At 59.5% G+C, this 23,159-nt stretch overlaps 1 protein-coding gene across 2 annotated transcripts in view; it reads left to right on the forward strand.

The window, feature by feature from the left end:
- Window positions 1-981: 981 nt before the first annotated feature.
- LOC123831987 (protein-arginine deiminase type-3) overlaps window positions 982-23,159 on the forward strand; it is a 61,098-nt gene continuing 38,920 nt past the window's right edge. Inside the window, exons 1-11 of one of the 2 annotated variants that reach the window (XM_045859377.1) lie at window positions 982-1,173; window positions 12,786-12,966; window positions 14,066-14,138; window positions 14,703-14,764; window positions 16,021-16,138; window positions 16,271-16,396; window positions 18,160-18,332; window positions 18,487-18,590; window positions 19,600-19,723; window positions 20,115-20,222; window positions 21,376-21,527. In XM_045859377.1, coding sequence (XP_045715333.1) covers window positions 1,082-1,173; window positions 12,786-12,966; window positions 14,066-14,138; window positions 14,703-14,764; window positions 16,021-16,138; window positions 16,271-16,396; window positions 18,160-18,332; window positions 18,487-18,590; window positions 19,600-19,723; window positions 20,115-20,222; window positions 21,376-21,527 — 1,313 coding nt within the window. In that variant the 5' untranslated portion in view covers window positions 982-1,081. The remainder of the gene's footprint in view (window positions 1,174-12,785; window positions 12,967-14,065; window positions 14,139-14,702; window positions 14,765-16,020; window positions 16,139-16,270; window positions 16,397-18,159; window positions 18,333-18,486; window positions 18,591-19,599; window positions 19,724-20,114; window positions 20,223-21,375; window positions 21,528-23,159) is intronic. The other variant, XM_045859376.1, reaches the window with a different exon arrangement.

Raw genomic sequence — 23,159 nt, forward strand, 5'->3', positions numbered from 1 at the left:
TCTCTCCTCTTGTAACTTGTTGTCTGTCTCCCCAGAATACCGACGCTGTCACAGCAGGGATCGTGGTCTGTTCATTCGTCCCCGTCCTAAAGGAGTGCTGAATACAGAGCAGGCGCTCAGTGAATGTCTGTCAGATGAATGGATGAAAGTCCACGAACACCCTGGGAACAGGCGGGAGCCAGCACTTGCCGGATCCTAAAGAGGGGGTTTTCCGAAACGAATCAGCCCCCCTCAGCCCATGGCTCTGAGCTCCTTCTCAAGGGCCCTCCCCACTGGCTGGCCAAGGATGCTTCTGCCACCTCTGGAGTTGAGCTATGAGGGCATGGTCTCACCTTTTGGGGCGGGAGGCGGGGGTACAGTGCTGCGAGTCAGGTGGGCCCTTCCTGTCGCCCCGGTTCTCCTCCTGTGACGTGGAGCTACTCGTGATAATCACTAGCATTTCTTCTAGTGAATGCTAGGGGCCAGGCACTGCACTGCGCCTCTCACACTTAGCTCACGTAATCCCCACATGGGCCCAAAGAAACAAGCGCTATCATTACGACTTTCATCTTCCACGGGGAGCGGAGCCGCAGAGACCGGAACTGCCCCAGCGCAGAGGCTGAGCCGGATCGGAGCCCAGGCAGCCTGACTGCATTGGTCTTTATACACTGCCTGATCTCCTGGCGTGTGAGATAAGATCTGCAAACTACTCCGTGTGCACCTGGTACCCAGTCAGCCCTTGGAGGACGCTGACATCTGGGGTTTGGGCACCAACTCGGAGGATAGAGGCGGAGCCAGGGAAGGGGGACCGGAGCTGATGCCCCACCAGGGGCACCAGCTGAAACCTTCTCCTCCATCCTCCAGAGAAACCCCGGCGCCTCCTTCCCTGACCTCCCGGACTGACAGGCCCGAGTGAGAAGGGCTGGGCGTGGAGCCAGGAGGTGGGGACTTCGCTCAGGCAGGCTAATCAGGTCTCAGGGTGAAATTAAAAGGGAGGAGGAGATCACCAACCCATCAGAACTCACACTCCTTCCTGGCTCCCAGGTGCCCAGGAGAGGAGCTGGGGACACAGGGCGCAGGAGGCCGGCAGCCGGGGCATAGGATGGCCTCACAGCAAGCTGTGCGGCTGTCCCTGAAGAAGCCCACCTATGCAGTGTGTGTGGTGGGCGTCAAGACGTATGTGGATGTCCACAGGTGAGACCTGAGAGGTGCCCAGCTGGCTGCAGAGGGCTGGGCCAGAAGGAAGGCCGCGGAGGCCACGGGGTGCGTGCCTGGTACCTGTTCTGACAGCAGAGCAGGTGGAGTCGGCTGCAGAGCCTGGGAGGAGAGACCAGGGTTCACCTCGGGGCGCTGGCTCCTGGTAAGGGTTCAGGCTCTGAGCCCTGGGGCCAGACTCGGAGGTCGGGGCTGTGCATTCTGGTGCCCAAGGGGGACTTTCGTGGAGCATCGGGATGGACTGCGGCCCAAGGCCGGGAGCAGGCCCGGGCGTCCCTCGGTTTCTTGCCAACAGCCCGTCTCTCCGAAGTGGAGGGGTGGGTCGTGTGGCAACCTGATCCTTGGAGGCTGACCAGGGTGATAGGCATCAGGAGGGACTGGTTAGGGGATGATTCGATGAGTTAAAAAATGAAAAGAACTTGCAGCAAGATCTGGGGTTTGTGCCCGCCATGATGATGGTGGTAGCAGTGGTGGCAGCAACGGTGGCCATGGTGACATCTGAAGGGCAGCAGAAGCATCAGCTGCTCCTCCTGACCCAGATCCTCGCCGTCCCAGCTCTGCCCAGACCAGGGCAGGCCCAGGGATCTGGCCCAGGCTCAGTGTCCACCACTGGCCACTGATGGAGTTAGACCCGAGCATGTCTGGGGGCCTCTCCAGCTCCGACGGACTAGCTATGGATCCCATCTTGCCGGATGGGATGGGGCTGGAGCCCCTGCAGATGGGGGTGCTCAGGGCGGGAACCCCTCCCAGAGGGGGCTGCGGCCTGAGCCCCTCCCATCCCCCTTGGGTCTCGGTACCCGTGTTCTCCCCGTCTGGTCATTGAATGCTGAGCCTGGCTTCCCCGCTGGTCCGGGGGAGCCCCTGCCCCAGAAGTCTTCCCCACCCCGTCTCCAGCCGTGAGCCCCAGCGACAGGGCTGGGGAAGGAGACCCGGGAGCACTGGAGGTCGGACGTCGGCTCCAGGTCCCACTGGGGACCCTGCTGTGGGGCTGGTTCTCTCAGAACTAAGTGGCCAGCAGAGACCCCGTTCACTCTTGCCCCCATTTTTTAGAATACATTTTTCAGTTACGGTTGTCACGAATATATGTTCGTTTCAGGCGTGCAGCATAGTGACTAGACATTTATATAACATATGACGTGGCCATCCCAGTGCATCTGGACCCGTCTGACACCACGCATAGTTGTGACAATCCTGCTGACTGTGGCCCCCGTGCTGTGCTTTGCATCCCCGCCTCTTGCTCTCTTGACACGGGGCCGCCGGACTGAGCCGTGGAAATACAGGATGCCCGGTTAGGTTTGCACTTCAGATGAACAGCGAGTTTCCTTTTTAGTGTGGCAGTCCTACCCGCTGTTTTGCCTTCTGCGGTCTCAGTGACCTGTGGTCGACCGAACACATTACATGGAAAGTTCCAGCAATAAACAATGCTTAGGTTTTAAACTGTGCACCCTCCTCAGTAGTGTAATGAAATCTCGCGTTGTCCCCTTCCATCCCGCCTGGGGCGTGAATCACCCCTTTGTTCAGCACACCCACCGCCCTGCGCCTGGTCACGTGGGCGCTGCCTCATCTCACGTCATCGCGAGAAATAGAAGGGTGAGTCCGGGACAATGAGGTAGTTTGACAGAGAGAGAGAGAGAGGCCACAGTCACATAACTTCTATGACAGTACCTTGTTATCATTGTTCCATTGTAGTATTAGTTATTGCTGTTAATCTCTTGTGCTGCTTAATTTATAAACTAAACTTTATCGTAGGCATGTGTGAGTGAGAGAAGAACATGGTGTGTGCATACAGAAGCACCACCCATGGTTTCAGGCACCTGCTGGGGGTCTCGGGACGTACCCCCTGCAGATAAAGGATGACTGATGTAGGGCATGGAACACACTTGTGTTTGAAACATCTGCTATTTTACTGAAATTCAGATTCAGCTAGGCCTCCTGAACTTGACCTGGCCACCCTGTCTCATCACCAGGAGAAAGGAAGCGGTCTCCAGGGGCCCTCCTCCTCCTGATGGCTGACCCCTGTGCTCGCCCCGGGCGGCTGTCTCTGGAAGGCGATTTCCAAACCGCTGGCCCTGCGAGGTGCTCTTGGCTAGGGCCGGAAGCGTTCGACAGGGAGCCAGGAGGTCTCTGATTGACGGGGAGCTCTGGGGGGCTTTCCCTCTGCTGCGGGCTTACTGTCCGGCCTGGGCCACGCCACTGGCCCTCTCTTAGCCCCGACAAGAGGAGCTATTTCCCCTCTTCTGTTCTGCATGGAGGAGAGGGGCCCAGACTCTGGAGCTGGTCAGACCTGGGTTCTCATCCCAGCTCCCTCTATTCATGCCGTGTGACCCCGGGCAAGCTGCTTCACTTTTCTGAGCCTCAGTTTCCTCATCTGACAAATGGAGAAACAATAATACGCGCCATCATGGGTCAGGAGGAGGGTCTATGAGACGTGTGTGTGTAGGGCCCCTTGCATGCTGGGTACCCTGGGAGTGGGAGGTGCTCACGGTAATGATGGCCCCGTGGGCTCCCTTTTCTCTAGGACCTGCTCTTCCCATCAGAGGGTGGGAGGAGCAGAGGACGGACCAGGGTGCGCACAGTGGGACCATAGGATGATGCTGACTGTAAATCTCCTTTGTGGTCACCAAGCACCTTAGTGTCCTCATGTGTGGCCTCTGCCCAGCCGAGGGGTACGAGGAAGCTGTCCGCATTGTTTGTAGCTGCAGTGCTCTGCTTGACTCCGGGAGGGGCTGCCTCTTGGGGGTCCCGAGTGAGCACTTTGAGTCCCGCAGGAGTCTTCTCCCCCGGCGTTGGTAGTGACTAGGGTCATTGCCACTGAGACTCTCTAAACTAGAAAACAGAAGTTTATTCTGCAACAGATTGGGTTAAAAGTAGACCTCAAGAGCTTCCCGCCGGTGAAGTCTGCTGCAGGTGAGGGAAGGAGAGTGTGGAATTGTCAGGAAAGGTGGGAGAAGTGGGGATGGCATTGTCAACCCAGAAAAGTTTTAAGAGGAGCCTGCAGCTCACTCCCAAGAAGGAGGCTGCCCTTGAAAATGAGCTTAGGGCTCCCCTGCCCCCACTGCTAGGTGCCTTGCCAGCTGAGGTCAAATAAGGGGTTTCTATTTGGCCTTGCTGGTACAAGGGGGAGGCCCCCCAGAAGAGGAGATGTGCCAGTCACCTGAGCTGCCTGGAGTCGGAAGCCTCTGGGGGTGCCTGGGGAGGTGGACGTGTGGCGTGATGTCATAGGAAGTGATTAATTCTCCCAAGTGCTGAATGGACTGGTGATTTGGAGAAATATTTGTGTTTGGGGTAATTGTGTGCCCCAGGGTGCCTTAGCCCAAGGAGCCCTTTGAAATCCCCTGACTTAGCACGTGCTGCAGATCCTACCCGCCCCCCACCACGCTGCTGCCCACCCCAGTGGGCCACTCACCAGCTCACCCCCCTCACCCCCGTACTGCAGTGGGCCAGCTCACCACGCTGACCACTCGGGTCTGGCCAGATTGCCCTTGCTGTCCCTGTCCTGGCTTGGAGGTGGTCCCCAGAGGACGCGTACCAAAAAGAGAGGGGCTGGGGACTCGGGGAACCCATTAGTGGCCCAGCCAGGCCCTCCTTGTCTTCCCAGAGGCCAGATCAGAGCCCCAGGCTGGAGGCCATGATGAATGTTTATTCCTAGGGATGGAGGAGAAGGCTGGCTGGGGGTGCGGGGTGGGGACATTCTCCTGGATTTTCCCAGCCTCCCTCAGCCCTACAAAAGCATCAAAGCAAAAGGGACCCTTCGGATCGGAGGTGCCAGACTTCGGTGGTCACAGGGGGGAGGGGGGTCTCTGTAGGACCTCCCAGAGAGCCAGAGAGAGGACCCAGACCACTTCATTTTTGGGGGGGCTCCCTGCACAGAGTTATAAAACTTGTGGTAAATATGTTCTTAATGTTTACAGCAGTAAATTAGTGCTTTTACCGTGCACGGAAGTACAGTGAGGTGTAACTGTGCTCCTCACGCGGTGATTATTGTACAAGATTGACGCCTCACCAATCACGGTGACTGACGGGTTCCGACGGCAGGGCTGGGGCACGGGTTTAACGCCCGTGAGGACCTTCTCTCCTCCTGCTCCGTCCTGTTGCTGCGTCACATTCCTTTACTGCACGTGATGTTAAGGTTTAAATTTGAGGGTTCCTGGAGCACAGGAGGCTGGGTTTCCCATTCTGGATGTGGAAAGGTGTGTGTGTTGTTGAAACGTAAAATAGTGTTCACCAGGGAGGGCCTCAGAGGCCGGCCACCCTAGTTCAGGTCTTCCTGTTGCCGCCCGCCCTTTTTGGACCAGCTGGGCAAGCTCTGTGGTCAGCCGCTCTCTCCTGCCCTCCTCCGCCCCAGCGCCCCTCCCCTGCGCCCTCTCCCCCTCTGATCATTTCCAGTCTTGGCATCGCCTTCCCCTTTTCCCCTCCCAGCTCCCATCACTCCCAGCCTCCAGTGTTCTCTCCTCCTCCCAAGACCCCACCCTCTGTGACCCGGGGGCTGGGGCCACAGGGCTGGAGGGCCTGAGATAAGTCCACTCTCCCGAGCTGGTGCGCCCCGAGAGAGGACTATTCCAGATGTAAGACATGGTGGGGGGTGTCGTTCCCTTGCGATGGAGCTTCCTTCCTGATCCCAGAATGTGTTCCCTGGGACGTGTCGTCCTCTGCTCCGTCCAGAGAGGCTTTCAGCCCTCCCTCAGTGACTCCTAAGCAACTGGTCAGCGCTGCCGAGTGGTCCTGATGCACAGAGAAGGGGGTGGGACGTGGGGCTGGAGGGACACGACAGTCACCTTGATGAGGGCTGGAAACAGGACCGCTCTTAGTCATAACCACTGGCCGGGGGTCAGCTGGTCCTTGCAGACCGCGCGAACGTGGCCATCACTTAGCTTCTCTGAGCCTGTTTTTTTCCATGCTAGATGGCGATACCTGTTGTTTGTACCTGGGAGTTTGGCCCCCGCTTGAAAGATGCAGAATCGCATCGCCCACAGAGCCCAGGCATGCTCCTCGTCATCGGCCACATGGGGGATCTGTGGCTGTGAGGTGGGCAGGGACTCGTGATTCCGACTCTCCATTCGGGCTCTCTCTAAGGGACGTTCTGGTCCCCAGCCCCTGTCGGCCTCTGCTGGGAAGGCCCCTGGGTGAGGCTGCCACCTTCCTCTCCAGCCGCCATTCCTGGGCAGACAGCCGTCCACTGAAAACGAGGCCCGGACAACGTGGGCCCTCCTTCCAGGCCCCGGGCGTGCCCCTCCCTGAGCAATGGCAGGGAGAAGGCACGGAAATGGTTCTCTCTGGGAAGGAGGGGGTGGGAGGGGACACGGCCACAACCTCTGTGATTCCGAACTTTGGAGAAAATGCCTGCGGAGATGTGGGGTCTGCAGAGTGTCCGCCACCGCCCTCCCCTGCCCCCTGTCAGCCACAGCCGGCACCCTGCTGGAAGCCGCAGCAGGCCGGGGGCCGAGCCTGTGTGGCCTGGACCCCACTGTGGTCATTTAACAAACGTTAGCAGCCGCTAGCTCTGGGACCAGCTCCGTGCTGGGCTCTGGCACCGGGAGATGAGACGGCCCATGGCAGGGCCTCTCTTAGTCTGGAGCCAAAGAACTTCAGGATGTGGGCGCTGACCACAGCATGGCTCACGCGTTTCTTGGTCAGGTGGGAGAGTGAAGGGAGGGGCAAGAGTCCTCTTCCCCGGGCTCCGCCCGCTGCCCCACGCCCTTTGTGGCAGTCAGGACAAGGATGGCCGCGCGGTCTTAGTGTTCACAGTGCTCACTGCATTGTCTCAGCTCAGTCAATGAGCCCACGAGGGCGGGACTGCTGCGACCCTCGTTTTGCAGACAAAGAAACTGAGGCACAGAGAGGCTGAGAGGCTGGTCTGGGAATCTTCTATGTTGCTGGGTCCCTGTGAGGGCAGAGTGGGGGGGACAGGACAGAGGGTGAGCTTTGGGGTCAGACCCGAGCGGCGTCAAATCCCGGCTCTGCCACGGTCACCTGCTGTGCGGCTTCCCTCTGATGATCGGTCCATCCCGTGCAAATGCGGAGAGGAGCGCTAACTCCCCCGCACAGCACACACAGGGGCCACGGGGAGGGGCTTGGGATGGAGTAGACCTGTGTTGTGGACTATGATGTACTCGCCCAGCGTGGGCCCTACCCTTGTCACCCTGAGGTGATTCCTTCCTCCTATCTGGGGCTCAGGACATGAGTGTTGAGGCAGAGCAGCTGGCAGCTCTGACAGGAGCCCTGTGTGCCCCTGGGGAACTGCCGTCCCTCAGGCCTGGGACCTGTGGGGGGGCAGACTGGCTCTGTGGGACTGTCGGCCACGGTGGGTCTCGGCTCCAGGCAGCAGGTTCCACAGAGCTGGCCGCACCAGCGAGGCCTTGCTGGGTCCTGCTGGCTGGTCCCCTGATGTCTTCTGTGGCTTCAGTTCAGGGGTCTTCAATCCAGGACACCTAGAAGGCGGCACCTCGGGGGCTCCTGGCCTGTGGGTGGCTGGCCAGGGGTGAAGGGGAGCCCTGGCTGCCCACCGGCTTGTTCTTCAGCCTTTCTATTCAATTCTGCACTGTTCTCCCCTCCTGTCTCGGCTCTCCCCTCACGGTGCCCTGGGCAACTCCCCAGGCACACTGGTCCTTTGCTACCCGCCTCCCTTATCCGCCCACTCCTCCGGAGGCTGGATCAGCGCCACTCTGCCCTCCCTGGCCAGACCCTAGTTCGGGGGTCCGGGGCCCTTCCAGCCCCTGAGCTCTGTCCCGGAGGGCTGGAGAGGTCCCAGCGGCAGGTCGGATGGATGGTGTGGGAGAAGCTTCATCGAGAAGGCTGTGTTTCTCTGCCCCCTAGAAACCAGATGGGAAACTGGACAGAAGGTGTGGCCTGCTCGAACTCAGTGGGTGGAGCTTCTGGGAGGCAGGTTCCAGCTGAGCAAAAGGAAACGTTTTCTAGTTCCCTGAGCCCAAAGCACAGAGAGGTGTGAGGTGGGGAGCTGTCTGTGGTGGGAAGGTTCGAGCACGGAGTCCTGTGCGGGGAGGGGCTGGCGGGGACGACCCCTGAGACAAGGCCTCTGCAGACCCCCTGGCATGGGTGTCCAAGCTTTTGGTGTGTTTGCGCCCCCTGGAAGAAGCAGAGTTGTCTTGGGCCTCACATTAAATGCCCTGCATGCGACACGTCATCACAACAAAGTCTCATAAGGTTTAAGGAAATTTACAATTTTGTGTTGGGCCGCACTCACAGCCGTCCTGGGCTGCGTGTGGCCCACGGGCCGCAGGTTGGACACCCTTGCGCAGTCTCATTGCCTTCGGGCAGGCGCAGACCAGGAGGTCACGGGCACCGTTCTCTTGGCCTGCCCTGGCCTCACCCCTGCAAGGTTCAGGTGCGTGCATGGGGAGGAGGGGGCACGGCTGTTCTGCCTCGGTGCCCCCTATCCTGCCTAGGCCTTCCCTACCAGCTCCCAAGGAGCCGCACGGAGAAACGGCGCCACAAAGTCCTGGCACTTCCCTCCCTCCTTCCGGGTCAGCGCACGCCACGCCCACTTTAACGTCAGCAGGGCCCAGCGCAATAGAAGACAGTCCTCCTCCCTTTGCCAGTTGTGTGACCCCGGCAACTCACCTAACGTCCCTGAGATTTCTTCATCTGCCAGATGAGGACAATAGCACACACCTGGGAGGGCTGGCGTGCGGTGCGGGCGAGACCACAGGTGTCAGAAACGGGGCACGTGCCTGGCACGGCCCGGAGGCGCTTGGAAGCGCCGCCCAAGTAGACTCACCCCACTGTTACCGGTGAAACGTGCAATTCCTATGCCTTTGCGGCTGGGTGGGCGCCTACCTTGCCTAAGCGAGTGGGCGTGGCTTAGGATTACCTGTTGGTTTGCAATTCCCTGCCCTCCCCACTCCCCACCTCCTCTTTGAGACTCTCTGAGAATTGACTCCATTCTCCTTGTACCTCTTTCCCAACCTGGAGCCCCAGGCCTGCTCTGCGCATGCGATGTGGGGCGCAGCAGGGTGGGTCAGGCAGGACGCTGCTGCGGCTGGCACAGAGGGACTGCGCAGGGGCCCCACAGGAGGCCTGGACCTGTGCTGTGGGGACAGGGGAGAGGACAGTGGGCTCTGGCTCGAGTGGGCTGAGGTTCATGGAGGAAGAGTAATAGGAACGGTGGTGGTGGCACCTAACACTTATTAAGCACCTACTGTGTGCTGGACACTTTATTTTTTAATTCATGGTTGTTGTTTTTTTAACACCTGGGTTTTTTGTTGTTTTTAAAAAGATTTTATTTATTTTTACAGAGAAGGGAAGGAGGGAGAATGAGAGGGAGAGAAATGTCAATGTGTGGCTGCCTCTCATGTGGCCCACACTGGGGACCTGGCCTGCAAGCCAGGCATGTGCCCCAACTGGGAATCGAACCAGCGACCCCTTGGTTCGCAGCCTGCGCTCAACCCACCGAGCTACACCAGCCAGGGTTGAACACTTTAAATATATCAGTTCATGGAATTCCCCAGCAGCCCTAGCAAGTAGCTCTTTGGATTCTATCCATGTGACAGGGGGGGAACCCCAGGCTCAGGGCAGTCAAGTGACAGGATTTGAGGCCACACCCCCCACAGAGGCTACACCCTGCTCCACAGAGAAGGTGTCCTTCGAAGTGGGTCTTCAAGAATGCGAAAGAGGGCCCCCTGCCACAGCCCACTCTCACCCGTGGTCCCCGCAGAGACGGGGGAAGGGCACCGGGGGCAGAAGGCAGGTGAGGGCACAGCTCGTCACCGTGACCCTGGACGTGATGATAAAGATCATGACAGTCACACCGCCAGGGCGTCTCCCGTGTGGTTACGACTGTAGTTCCTCTGGTTGAAAGGGCCACTTCAAATTCATCCCTCCGCCTGTGAGTCTGGGACACGCCAGGGCTGCGCTTGGGGGCTTGGTTGGGTCTGGGGGCTGTGCCAAAGCGAAGCAGCGGGGCAGGCATGGATTAGGAAGCTCCTTTGGGGCAGATGGGAGAGCTGGTGAGGCAACCCCACTGGGGGCCACCTGGGGCTCACCCTAACTCCCAGGCCTTCCTGTTCCACCCCTGAGAGCAGCCCTTAATCCACAGCCCCACCCACAGAGAGGAGGAAAGAGCATAATCCCTGAGCCTCCTGGCATGCGACCTGCCTGCCTGCCCAGTGTGAGCGCTGGTGGGAAACCCTTGCAGTCCGCGAAGCTCCCGCTGGGGTGGCCTCAGCTCTGTTGCATCTTTTCACTCTGAGAGGAAGCCACCTGGATGGAGGTGACAGGGGCCTGGAAGGCAGTGGGGCGGGGACTCAGGCCTCTCTTAGGGGGCAGGTGACCCCTGGGCCTCAGCCCCGCCCATCACGTGCCTCCTGGAGGAAGCCACCTTTCCCCAAGGCCCGTCTGGATCTTGTGGGGACTCACCTGGCACCTGTAGGGGAGGAAGAACCTGAGACCAGGACCCCAGCACCCCAGACAGGGCTGAGCTGAGATGTGAGCTGCTGAGCTAGGAGAGGGGGCAGGCTCAGAAGCCCCTGAGACCCCCAGAGGAGTGGTGTCAGTTCTTTTCCCCTCTTCATCATCATCATCATCATCGTCATTGTGATTACTATTTTCTACCAAGACTCCAAATAAGGGGTGGTGTGGCCAGGTGCTGTGATTTGGAAATGTCAACTTTTGCTCAAAGCTTGGGATTGGCTCCCCCAAACCCCCCACCCCTCAAAAGGGCTGTGCCTGGCGGTGGCATCCCTGGGTGGGGTGGGGCAGGGGTCCCCCACAAGCTGGCAACCCTGCTGCCGCCGGCCGCTTGCCCCCGCCTGTGCCCACTCGCTCTGGGGACGTGCAAGGGCTCAGCCAAGGGCTCCGGGGCCAGGCAGGTCGGAGTCCGATCCCGGGTCCGCCGCCTCCCAGCTCGGCTGTCCTGGGAAAGCCAGTCCGGGCTGCCCTGGCCTCACGCATAAAACCAGCGTTTGCGGTGCCCTGGTCCATGCTGGACACCCATCCGGGCACGGGCGATGGGAACTGCATCCAGTAAACACGTTGGGTGACAAGTCTGTGGTTAAAGTGAAACTGGGTCATGGGGTTAGGGAGTGTGGGGTTCCGGGGTTACTCACGTCATCCTGTCTCACTAGGCAGCTGGGGTGCCTAGTAAGGGAATGGGGAGCGGCAGTCCCAGGATATTTGCTGCGGGGAAGAGAACTACAAACGCAAAGGCCTAAGGCGGAGCCCGCTGGGAAGCCAGAGGGGCAGCCAGGGGCTGGGTGTGCGGGAATGAAGGGGGAGGGGGACCACGAGGCCAGTCAGCCGGTTTGGGGCAGACGACAGAGGCTCTGTGGAAAGGTCATGAGCCAGAGGGACATTCTGTGACTTCTGTTTAAGACGCACACACCTTGAGCAGTAGCAGAGGGAGCAGGGGGAAGCGGCCTATTGTAAATCCTGCGTGGAGCAGGGTGTCAGCCGTGGAGGGGAGGGTGTCAGCCGTGGAGGAGGGGAGGGTGTCAGCCACGGAGGAGGGGAGGGTGTCAGCCATGGAGGAGGGGAGGGTGTCAGCCACAGAGGAGGGGAGGGTGTCATCTTCTGGAGCCGTGGGGAAGGTTGGGAAGGTTTGCGAGAGGCTGGATGTGAGCGAGAGGGAAGGAGAGGGACCAGGGTGAGTCTGGGGGTGGAGTGGCTGTGGCCTGCCTGGGGCAGGCTTGGACGGCGCAGGAGCGAGGAAGGAGGGGTTTGATTTTGGACACGTTGAATTTGAAATGCCTGTTAAGCACCCAAGAGAGACGTTCAAAAGACAGTTAGGATTCCGGAGGCGAGAAAGGGGAGTTCTGAGTACATCCATGTAGCAGGCGGCCATCCCCAAAGGGGCGAGTGATGACAGAGAGGAGAGGACTGAGCCCTGAGCCCCGGGGCCGGGCGAGCCGCAGCCAGCTGGACAGACACACGAGAGTGCCAGCGAGGGACCTGGTACCAGTGAGTGTGTCTCTTCCAATTACACGCGAGTGTGACAGGGTCCAGTTTTTGAGCAAAAAGGTGCAACACACTCTGACTTACACGTGCGGTGTATGGAACAGGCTGGAGGGGGTGGGGAGGCCCAGGGAGACCAGAGAGGGGGCTGCCCGGCTGCCCAGGGGGGTGCGGATGGCGGTGGAGGTGGTCGGCCAAGTGGGTTCCCGCCGGCAGCACGAGAGTGGGAAGCCCTGGGGTGGAGGTGGTTTGCTGTCCCAGCTCGCTGGAGTCTCAGGGTCGCTGTGAAGCTGAAGGGTTGAGCATCGTGGTTCCGTCCCATTCCCAGCTCCCTGTTGTCCGTCTTCTGTCTGCGGGGCCCCCGGGAGGGCTGCTCAGAGGGCTCTACTACTCAAACAAAGCCCAGCACCGCTGCTCTGCTCCCACCCCACCCTGTGTCACAGATGGGGAGACTGAGGCCGGGCCGTGATGTGCCCAGAAGGGTCCGAGGAGGGCCAGCGGGTAGCAGGATGGAGCCCGGGCTGCCCCGTGCCCAGCCAGGCGGGACTTCCTGCCAGGGGCACGCCCCCACCGTTCCCCAACCCAGCTGTAGGGGGTGCTCTCTGGGTGGCCCGGCTGCTCAGCCGCTACCCCGCTGCAGTCATCCTTCTGACCCTGGACCTTTGTCCCCCTCCTTTCCCTGTCAGCGATGTGCCCAAGGGCGCCAAGACCTTCGGGATCTCTTGGAGCTCCGGAGTCGAGATCTTTATGGTCTACAACCCGGCACGGGTAACAGAGCCTACAGGCCAGTCCCACTGGCCCCTGGACGCCAACGTGGATGTGACCGTGTCCGTGGACACAGCCAGTAAGGACTTAAATGATCTCAAGGTAAGAAGCCCTTACCTGAGGTTAAGGGGCTGCAACTCCCCCCTCCCCTGCACCCAAGGTGAGAGCCTCCCAAGCACACCTCACTCTCATATCTCCCCACTCAGCTGAACCCCACAAGGCTTTTGCCACGTGCACCCACACAACACACCCTGATACAGCTCCGCAGACACCCAGACACGCCAACCCACCTCAACACCCAACGTGACGTGTATACGCACACGAATAAATTCTATAAAAACACAGCCTGCCTCCTCTCCCCTCGGACTCACAGACGACCCCCCCATTACTCCTGTGTTCAGCCTATACCCAGACCCCCAAGCAAGCCCCCCACTGGGGGGGCACACACCTGGGTGTGGGCGTGTCCCACACCTGAAGCTTTAGGAAGGCTTCCCTTGCACAGTCAACTCCCCCTCATTTGTCCCTGGCCACCGACCTCATACATAGTGACCCACCGATGGGACAGGACGAAGCAGGGACTGTGCAGCCTTTGAGAGCAGAGGCCCTGGGTCATGGGTTCAAATCTTACTTCCGCTGCTTGCTAGCTATGTGCCTGTCGTCAGGGCCCTGAGTGGCCTCATTATAAATAGGCCCCGTCCGCTGGGGCCGTTCTGGGGGACCTGGGTAGAGCACTGGGGGTGGGGTCTGGACCGTCGGAAGAGCTCATGACCACTCGCTGTTATTATGGGGTGGGAGCCATTGTTCCCCTTTCACAGGTGAGGAAACAGAGGCCTTGAGTAACTTGTCTGAGCCAATGGTGGCAGCTGTTCCTTCTCTCTGCCATCCCCCGTGAATCCCAGGGGGTCCGACTGCTCCCTCCGGGATCCGCCCCGCCCTGCCCAGCTCCCCTTACTCCTCAGCACAGCCTGGGGAGCCAGGGAGGCACCCACAGCCTCCCCAGCTGGAGAAGGCAGCACGGAACCCAAGCCTGGGGCCTGCGAGACATGGGCCGTCAGCCGCAGGCAGGGCCTGGGGACCCCCATGCCTGCCCAGCCTCTAAGCAGGGCTGCTGGGAGGTGTGAGTCGCCCCCATTCCCTGGCCCCTGCCGTCTCTGCGGGCGGGGGTGGCCATGCTACCTTAGCGCCGACCATGTCCCCGCAGGTGAAGGTCTCCTACTTCGGGCAGGGTGAGGACGATGCCCTGGGCCACAGCGTGCTCTACCTCACGGGCGTCGGTACGTACCGCCTCCTGGCCCTCTGTGAACCCCCGCTGTCCCCCGTGTTGGCTGGCGAAGGTCTTAGGGGAGCCGAGTGTGAGCCAGGGGCCAGCCTCAGGGAAGAGGACCCAGCGATACCTGGGGCTGCAGGAATCTAGAAGCTGCACTGCCCACGTGTCAACAGCTAGACCCACGATGGGCCCCTTTCCGCTGGAGTCCCACCTGTCACTCGCACTGGAACCCCAAGATCCAGCGCTAAACCTTGGACAGCCACGTGCTCCTGCAGCCTGAGTCCAGGGCAGCCATCAGCCAGAGCCCCAGGCCTAGCCCCCAGCCACCAGAGGCAGGGCCCCCGAGGGCGAGCAATTCAGCAAGTGTAGGTGAGCAAGCGAGTCAAGCTCCGAAGACATGGGTCCCTCCAACACCCACAACCCCACGGGGCTGCCGCCAGGGCCTCCCAGAACAGGGCCTCCTGGTTCTCATGGGCTCAGGCAGGCAGCAAAGCCTTCCTCGACCCGGAGGTGGTGGCTGTGAAGAAGGGACTGGGTGGGCCCCTGGCAACTCCTCCCCGTCCCTTTCCAGACGTCTCCCTCGATGTGGACACGGGCCGCCAGGGCAAGGTAAAGAGGAGCCGAGGCGACAAGGTGAGACTTTTCTGGCTGCCCGGAGACAGCAGGTGGAGGTGGGCCTGGGGCGGGGCGGCCCTCCTTCCAGAAGGGTGATGGGTTCCCAGGGTCTGTGGTGTCTGGGAAGGTAGGGAACCCGCCTGAGGGCCGGCACAGACCTTACACCGGGGCACGGACCTGCTGTGTGACGTCTAGAAAACAGCTTGCCCTCTCTGGGTCTCTCTTATGCCACCTTGGAATTGAGACTAGTCCTCAGAAACGCTTGATGCGTTTTCTGTTTCCTAGGCTGGACCCAGAGGTCCAGACGTGGCAGGTGCTTCATAAAAGGGTGTTGAGTGACTGAATGAAGGTGGGGGACGACGAGGCTTCTAGTGGAGGAGGCGGGTGCACAGCTCCTGTTAGGTCCTAAAGAGGGAGGAGGACAGGGTGGGCTCCAGACGTTACCCCGCAGGGAGTACGCGGGAGATGTAGTTTGAGAGAGAGACCCCAGAGAGGAAGGCCGGGCCGCAGGGCTCCGTGGACCCACCCAGTGGGGCCAGGCTGCACAGGTTTTGTACCAGATTGCTCACTGCACACCGTGCTCGGAGGAGGTGCTGAGTGGCGCTGTGGCACGAGTCACGTCTGGGGCTGGTGCAGGGCAGCGTCTGCCCAGAGGGGCGGACAAGAGGGCCGCAGAGGCTAGGGGTGGTCCTGTACGGTCCCGCAGACCTGCATTGGCATCCCATGCACGTGACCCGGGGCTCACTTCCCAGAGCCTCCTCCCCCTCTTCTGTGAAATGGGGACATGAGCCCTGCATCGCGGGGTCCGGTGGGCGTGAAGTTAGAGGCACATCAAAAAGAACTTCCACCCCGGAGGCTGGGCTCCAGCCATCAGTCCCGCCTGAGCTCGGACCCCCTGGCAGGGCCTGCGCAACTCTGGGGGTCGGGTCCCAGGAGAGTACCGGGATGAGCAGGGTCTCCTGGGGTTCTGCACTCCCCTCAAGGTCAGGGCCAAAGCTCAGCAGGCTGGCGGAGGCCATTTCTGAGTGTGGCGGCTGTGGCTGGTGGGGCCGCCGTGTGCCGTAATGCCGTTGTTCGCTGCACCCGGCTGCATCGGCTCTGTGTCCGGACCTGGAGCCCAGTCCCCGAACCTACGAGCCCTCTGTGTATCTTCAAGCGAACCCGGGATCCAAAAGTCTCCAAGCAGACAAAGCAACCAGCCTTAGCCTCGCCCAGAGCCCCTTCCCCAGGCCCCCTGGGTGCCATTGACCCCACGGTCTCCTATTTCACACCAGGAAACCTGGCGCTGGGGCCCCGAGGGCCATGGGGCTATCCTGCTGGTGAACTGTGACAGGGACAGTCCCAGGTCCAGGGGGCTTGACCTCACCAGCATCCAGCTGACGTCGCTGGACGGTGAGTGGCGGCTGAGGGACGGGTGGCGTAGTCCAGGGTGGTGGTGCGGGGCGGTGAAGGGCTGGGGTGGGGGGAGCCTGCTGGGGGGGGGGTGCGGATGGAGGGTTGTCTCAAGGGTGCCACTCTCTTCAGACCTGAAGGACATGTCCCCAATGGTGCTGACCTGCAACGGCCCCGACAGACTCTTCGACACCCACAAGCTGGTCATGAAGACGCCGTTTTCTGATTCCAGAAGAGTGGGCGTCTTCTGTGCTCGGGGTGAGTGGCCTGGTGGGGCCTCTTCCTGCCCTGCCTCAGCCTCTGCTTCCCAAACCCTTCTTTCTCCTCTTGTCCACACCTTTCCCTTCCTTCCAGCACCGCTTGTAACTCCCACCACAGCTTACAAACAGCCACTCCTTCTGGACTTTACAAACTGCCCAAGAAGGAGGTTCGATAACTGGTCCCCTTTTACAGAGGGATAAACTGAGGCTCAGATGCATGAATTCACCGTCAGGAGGTCACACAACCCTTTGCGGGTAGATCAGGCATTTAAACCAGGTCTCTTGAAGGACAGGGCCCCTTCTGTGTCCACTGCGCAGGTCTCCTCCCCTCCCCCCTCCTCTGGCTGCTCAGTGAGTCGTGAGCCCTCGACACCCGGACCAGCACTGTCCCAGCAGGGCGAGGCGCGGCAGGAACTAGCAGAGCCGGGGCCCAGGCCCGCCCTGAGAACTCTGCTCTACCAGAGATTTAATTAATCAAAGTCTGCGGCTTAAAGAGAATACCAGTCCTTAACCCTGAGGTGTCCTTACTCATGTTTATAAACAGCAAGACGCCTCTCCTGCCCCTTCCTGCTTCCTCCTCACCCACCTCTGTCCGAAGGGACCCAGAACTTGTTGTTCTGGCCAAGTGAGCCCGACGGGAGCCAGAACGTTCCTCTGAAAGCATCCATGGGGGAGGTTCCGGCAGGGACCCGGCCCGAGAGCCCTGTGACACCAGATCAGGAGCAAAGTCTCAGTGAGAGAACCCACAACCTTCCCTGCTGTGACCAGACCGCGCCACGGCCACATTTCCCGGCCCAGCCAGCCGTCAGGGGAGGAGAAAAGGAGGCAGGCTGAACCACTCTATTTTTTTTGAATTCAGTTTTACTATTCATTTTTTTAAATTGAAGTGAAATTCACGTAACATAAACGTAGCCATTTTTAAAAAGATTTTATTTATTTATCCCCAGAGAGGGAAGGAAGGGAGAGAGAGAGAGAGAGAGAAACATCAATGTGTGGTTGCTGGGGGTCATGGCCTGCAACCCAGGCATGTGCCCTGACTGGGAATCGAACCTGCGACACTTAGGTTCGCAGCCCGAGCTCAAAAACGTAGCCATTTTAAAGTGAACAATTCGGTGGAATTGAACAGAGTCTCGATGTTGTACAGCCACGACCTCTCCCCAGTGCCAGCCCGTTCTCCTCACTCCCCAGAGTAAAAGCCTGTACCCAGTGCCAGTCCCTCCCTGTTCCCCTCGCCCTGGCAACCACTGGTCTGCCTCCTGTCTCTCTGGACTTGCTTGTTCTGCACAGCTCCTATGCATGGAATCAAACAATATGTGGCCTTCTGTGTCTGGCTTCTGCCACTTAGCGTCATGTTTCCAGGGTCTCCCGTGTAGCATCTGTGAGTTCTTCATCCCTTTTTATGGATGAATGATAGTCCCCTGTGTGGCGTTGTTACAGTTTGTTTCTCCGTTCACTGCCGGTGGACATTCGCATTGTTTTCCTCTTTGGTACCAGCTGCTTTTATCTCCTTCCCCGGTTTAAAGCTCATACTGACCTCCCGAGAAATACAATGTTAGCCTGTTCTGCAGACGAGGAGCTGGGGCTCAGAGAGGCCCAGTCCCAGAGCCAAGGTCGCGCAGCTTGTGTGCGGCAGAGCTGGAGCAGAGCCTAAGAGGATCTAGGCCAGAGGAGGCTCTGCCCCTGGTTCCGCTCCTCTGGCCCTCACAGCCCTGCACCCCTGTCCCAGCACTGGCCCCCTGGTGCTGACTCTGGTTCCCTTAGGGGGGCATTCCCTCTCAAACTACAAGCAGGTGCTGGGCCCCCAGCACCAGTCCTACGAAGTCGAGCGGCAGCCAGGGGAGCGGAAGATCAGCTTCTACGTGGAGGGGCTCGCCTTCCCCGACGCTGACTTCTCGGGGCTGGTCTCTCTCAGCGTCAGCCTGGTGGACAAGACGGTATGTGCAGCTCGGGGGACTGGGGGAGGGGCTTCGGGGCTCGGGAAACCAGTTTGGAGGCCCCAGGACCGGGTCTGCAGGGGGGCAGGGGGATCTTGAGGTCTGACGGGGCTCCCTGTAGGGCCCACTGAGTCCTTGCTCCTCCTCCCCCCAGACCCTGGTCGAAGTGCTCATCTTCACAGACACTGTGGCCTTCCGCGTGGCCCCCTGGATCATGACCCCCAACACCCAGCCCCCCCTGGAGCTGTATGTGTGCAGGTGAGGCCTCGCCCCTCCTACAGCTCTCCCACCATCTCTGGGATCGCGGAGATGGGACCAGAATGCTGGTCTGCGGGTGAGCCCTCACTCAGACTGGGTGGGTTCATTGAGGTCCTGCCTGCCCAGGGCAGCTGAGGCCCTGGCTGAGGCCTCCGACTCACCCTCCAGTGCCCCTGACCCTGCCCTGTCCTGTCTGCAGCAGCCCCGGAACATTCGGGGTTCAGTTGAGGCAACGAGCCCAGGCCTTGTTCAGGCTTCCGGTGGCCGCGGGAGTCCTAGCCTCGCCCTGATGTGGGTGTGCTTCCGGGCCTGCAGGAAAACATGGGAACCCCAGACTCGGGGTCCCCTGGGAGCCCTGGCCCGTCCCAGGTCCTCAGCCCTTCTGCCATCTCCCAGGATCCCTGTCAGGCCCCTGGATGTCTAGGTGAGCCTTGTCTGGCCAGGCCGCTCCAGGCCCCTGCATCAGAGGTCAGACCAGGGGAAGGGGCTGCAGCTGACTGGGGACACGAGGCAAGAGGCAGGAAAGGGTGTGGCCGGCCAGGTTTGCTGTGCTGCCCCGGGTCCCGCTCTGTGCGGGTGTTCAAGAGGGACCTCTCTCTGCCCCTGTGCTCACCTGCGGCCCCGTGCTGGCTCCTCTATGTAGGCCGGTTGGCGGAACAGGAGTGGAAGGGCTGCCTGCCCCTCACTCCCACCTTAACCGGTGAGGCCCCATCCTCGGGCCACTTCTTCCACGGCTGCGGCTGCGTCTGCTGGCTTCAGTGCCCCGCCTCTGGGATCTGCAGCCCTGGGCTTGCCCCCCGCCTTGCACCTACCACCTGATGTGATCTGGGGACATTATCTGTCTCTGTCATAGCCTGTGAGCCTCTCTAAGGCATGGACTGTGCTCGAACCCCTGCCTCCCGGGGTCACACAGCCTGGCCCGGCACAGGCTAGGTCAAGGCCACCCTATCCGTCCCCCGCCTCCTGGCCCCGTGGTCAGAGGCCAAGCTCACCCTCCCTGGTTTTGCAGTGTGATGGACATTCACGGCTCGAATGAGAAATTTCTGAGGGACTTGTCTGACCTGGTGTCAAAAGCCAACTGCAAGATGACCACCTGTCCCCGGGCTGAAAACCAAAATGACCGCTGGATCCAGGTGGGTGCCGGAGCAGAGGCTGGGAGAGAGTGCGGCCGCCCGGAAGGCCTGAGCCCCGGCCCTCCCCTGGCTTTGGAAAAGGGGCCTGCACAGGTTCCTGACCACCTCTAGGGACCTGGGGCCACCTGGAGCCAGGCCACCTGGGCTCCAGGAATCAGGGTCGGGGGAGGGGGGCGGGTATCAGGTTAGGGGATGCTCCCCCACTGCCTGCATCACCCGTGTACTTTCCTGGCCAGGGTCCCAAGACACCTCACCTCCACCTCAGTGCCCCGCACCCTCTAGATCCTGGAGGACATCTGCTGTCCCCGCCCTGCCCCAGGCCTTGGGGGTCACCTCGTTCTGAAAATCCACACCGAGGAGGACACTCCTGTCTTTTCGTCTCCCTTCCCAGGATGAGATAGAATTTGGCTATGTGGAGGCGCCTCACAAGTCCTTCCCGGTGGTCTTCGACTCCCCCCGAGACAGAGGGCTGAAGGACTTCTCCTATAAGAGGATCTTGGTGTGTGGCCGAGGGCAGGGTGGGAAAGCCTTGGGTGGCTTCTCCTATAGGACCCCAGTCAGATTTGCCTGGTCTCTGTCCTTTAGGGGGCAAAAGAACACAGGTGGTGGGCAGTGGCGAGTGGGGTGTCAGTGGGAGGTTTGGGTAAATATGCAAATGGCATGCAAATCTCCCCATGTTCTGGGAGGGGCTGGCCAGCAAAGTCCATCTTGGGGGACTTTCTCCCCCACTCCGGGGGGGCTGGCGACAGAGGGGTCAGCCCTGGGGAGGTCCCCAAGGCTCTTGCTTTTACGAGCCAGGGTAACAAAGGCTTTCTGAACACCTACTGTGTGCTGGGCCTGTGCTTTTTCCTCACACTACTGCAGCTCTCTCGAGACCACATACTGACTTCCAGGCACTGCCCCAGCTTTACAAGGTTACTCCTTTAATCCATGAAACGCAGCTACAGTCCCTCTTCACTGAGGCTCAGAGAGGTTAAGTTACTTGCCCAAGGCCACAGCTGGTTAGCGGGGGCAGCAAGGTGAAAAACCAGCGAGGCTGCCTCCATAGCCCCTGCGCTGATCTGCTGGGCTAAGCTAGACCGGTCGGTCCTAAAGCTCAGGGTCTCTCTCCCTGTTCACCCAGCCCCATGCTCCCACGGCCCAGACAACCCCAGCGAAGGGACAGTGAGCCCTGCAGGCTGAGCTGCCTCAAGGGGTCGACCTGGCGGGGCATTTTTCATTGATTCCCCCTCTTATCTTTACCATGTCCTGTCTTCTACTTTCTTTGGGTTTAATTTACTGTTTTGTTTTGTTTTTTTTTGCTAGCTGGAAATGGAAGCTAAGTGTTGTCAGTCTTTTCTCTCCTAATATATGTGTTGAGAGCTAAGCAATCCCTACGAGTTCGGCTTCACTAGCCCTGCGCGAGTTTTGCTGTGTTGTATTTTCACTGCCGCTCAGTTCAAAGTGTTGTCTCATTTCCACTTGGATTTTGTCTGTGACCCGTGGGTTCTCCAGAAGGGTGTTGCCTCCTTCCCAAACACTCGGGGGTTTTCTTGTTATTGTTCTGCTGTTGGGGGGCGGTCTGTGAAAAGTGGACAGAGGTTGTTTTTCTCTCTTCCTATTCTAATTGACCCCTCCTTCTGGGGGGCGGGGTCTTGCTGGTCTCCCCCTAGGGTCCCGACTTTGGATATGTAACCAAGGAAATCCCGCTGGCCGGCGCCTCCGGCCTTGACTCCTTCGGCAACCTGGACGTCAGCCCACCGGTGACGGTGGGCGGCAAGGAGTACCCCCTGGGCCGGATCCTCATTGGCAGCAGCTTCCCCAAGTGAGAGGCCAGGGTGGAGGGCAGAGGGCAGAGGGCAGAGGGGGGCGGAGGGGGGCGGAGGGGGGCGGAGGGCACAGGGCGCCAATGGCAGCATCCACCCTGCCACTCCCTCACGATTCTCTAGTCTGAGAAGCAGCTTAGCAGCGTCCTGCGTGGAGTCTTAGAATCACAGACTTGGTGGCCTAGAATCATTGATTTGGAAGGTCGCAGAATCTTAGGAGAAAACTCACAACTGCTGTTTGTGGTCTTTTGGCTTGCCTAGTATTTCTTCTATGAGCTTAATTTAAATATGCATATGTGTATATGAGGAGGCCCCACATCAAAAGCCAGATCTCCAGCCTCTTTCGAAAAATCGGAAGAGCAGGGGAGGAGATTTGAGATCCACTGCAGAGGTAGGAGGTAGCTCTGCTGCCCTCTCCCTGTAGGAGATCAGCACATCTGCTGTCCGAGCAGAGCTTGGAAGGGCCAGGGGTCCACGTGGGCCGCAGGTGGGTGAGCGGCTGGTTAGGACACCGAGGCAGAAGGGCCTCGGGGCCTTCAGGCTGTCGTTCTACTTCGAGGAGGAATCTGGAAAGAAGAAGCACAGGCTTTGGGCTCAGATGGACCTGGGTTGGAGTCCAGGTTCTACCACTTACTAGTGATATGATTTTGGATGCATCAACTAACTAGTGTTTACCACAGTTCCTGGCACGTAGTAGGTGCTTGATTAATTCATTCAAAACTATTTAATGCACACCTACTATGTGCTAGGCATTGTTGAAGGTAGCTGGGATATATTAGTGCACAAAACAGACACATGATTAAATTAACGAGTTATTATCTTTTTATACCCCATGCCTCAGTTACCTCAACTGTAAAACAGACCTATTAAAAGTCCCGGTCCTGGCTACGTAACTGGTGTTACCGGGGATAAAGGATCCCCGTTAACCACTTCCGGATACTTAGGCATTGTCTAGCTGCCCCCCCACTCCCCCAGCATGGGGTCTGCTTGGAAGGAGGTTGGAACTCACTGGACGGAAGTTGTTGACCACTTACCTGCTGTGAACATAACACTTTACCCAGGTTTCCTCATTGAATTCCGACAACACCGCCATGAACTTGGGAGGATCGTTATCCCCGTTTTACAGATGGGGAAGTGGAGGCTCAGACATGGGAAGTGAATGTGCTCACTCATGCACTCGTTCACCACGTTGGTAAACAGTCGCTGGGACTCCTGACATGCCAGGTCTGGGACCCAGCGCTGGGGTGGGGGAAGACAGGTCCCAGAGGCTCGCCGGCTCAGAGCGAGGACCCCAGCTAGGATGGTGTGGGGGTCTCCAGGGCAGCTGTGCCCCCACTCCAGTCAGTGGTACCATTGGAATCTCCTCTTTGGGCCCCAAACTAAAATGTTACACCGGGCTTCTGTCCTGCGTTCCTGTCTTGGCTCCTGGCCTCAGCAGGGAACAAAACAGACAGTCCACACACATTCCAGCAGGGAGGAACAGACGATACGCGAACATAATAAGTGAGGAAATCATCTAGCATGTTAGGTAAAGAAAGCCTTGGCGAGCAGTTGACATTCAAACAGAGTCCCAGAGGAAATAAAGAGGGGGTTACAGATGTGGCCCTTCGGGGTGTGGGGGGAGAATGTGC

The sequence above is a fragment of the Phyllostomus hastatus genome, unplaced genomic scaffold (assembly GCF_019186645.2).
Source record: "Phyllostomus hastatus isolate PE091 unplaced genomic scaffold, TTU_PhHast_1.1 phas_scaffold_182, whole genome shotgun sequence".
In the NCBI taxonomy this organism is placed as follows: Eukaryota; Metazoa; Chordata; class Mammalia; order Chiroptera; family Phyllostomidae; genus Phyllostomus; species Phyllostomus hastatus.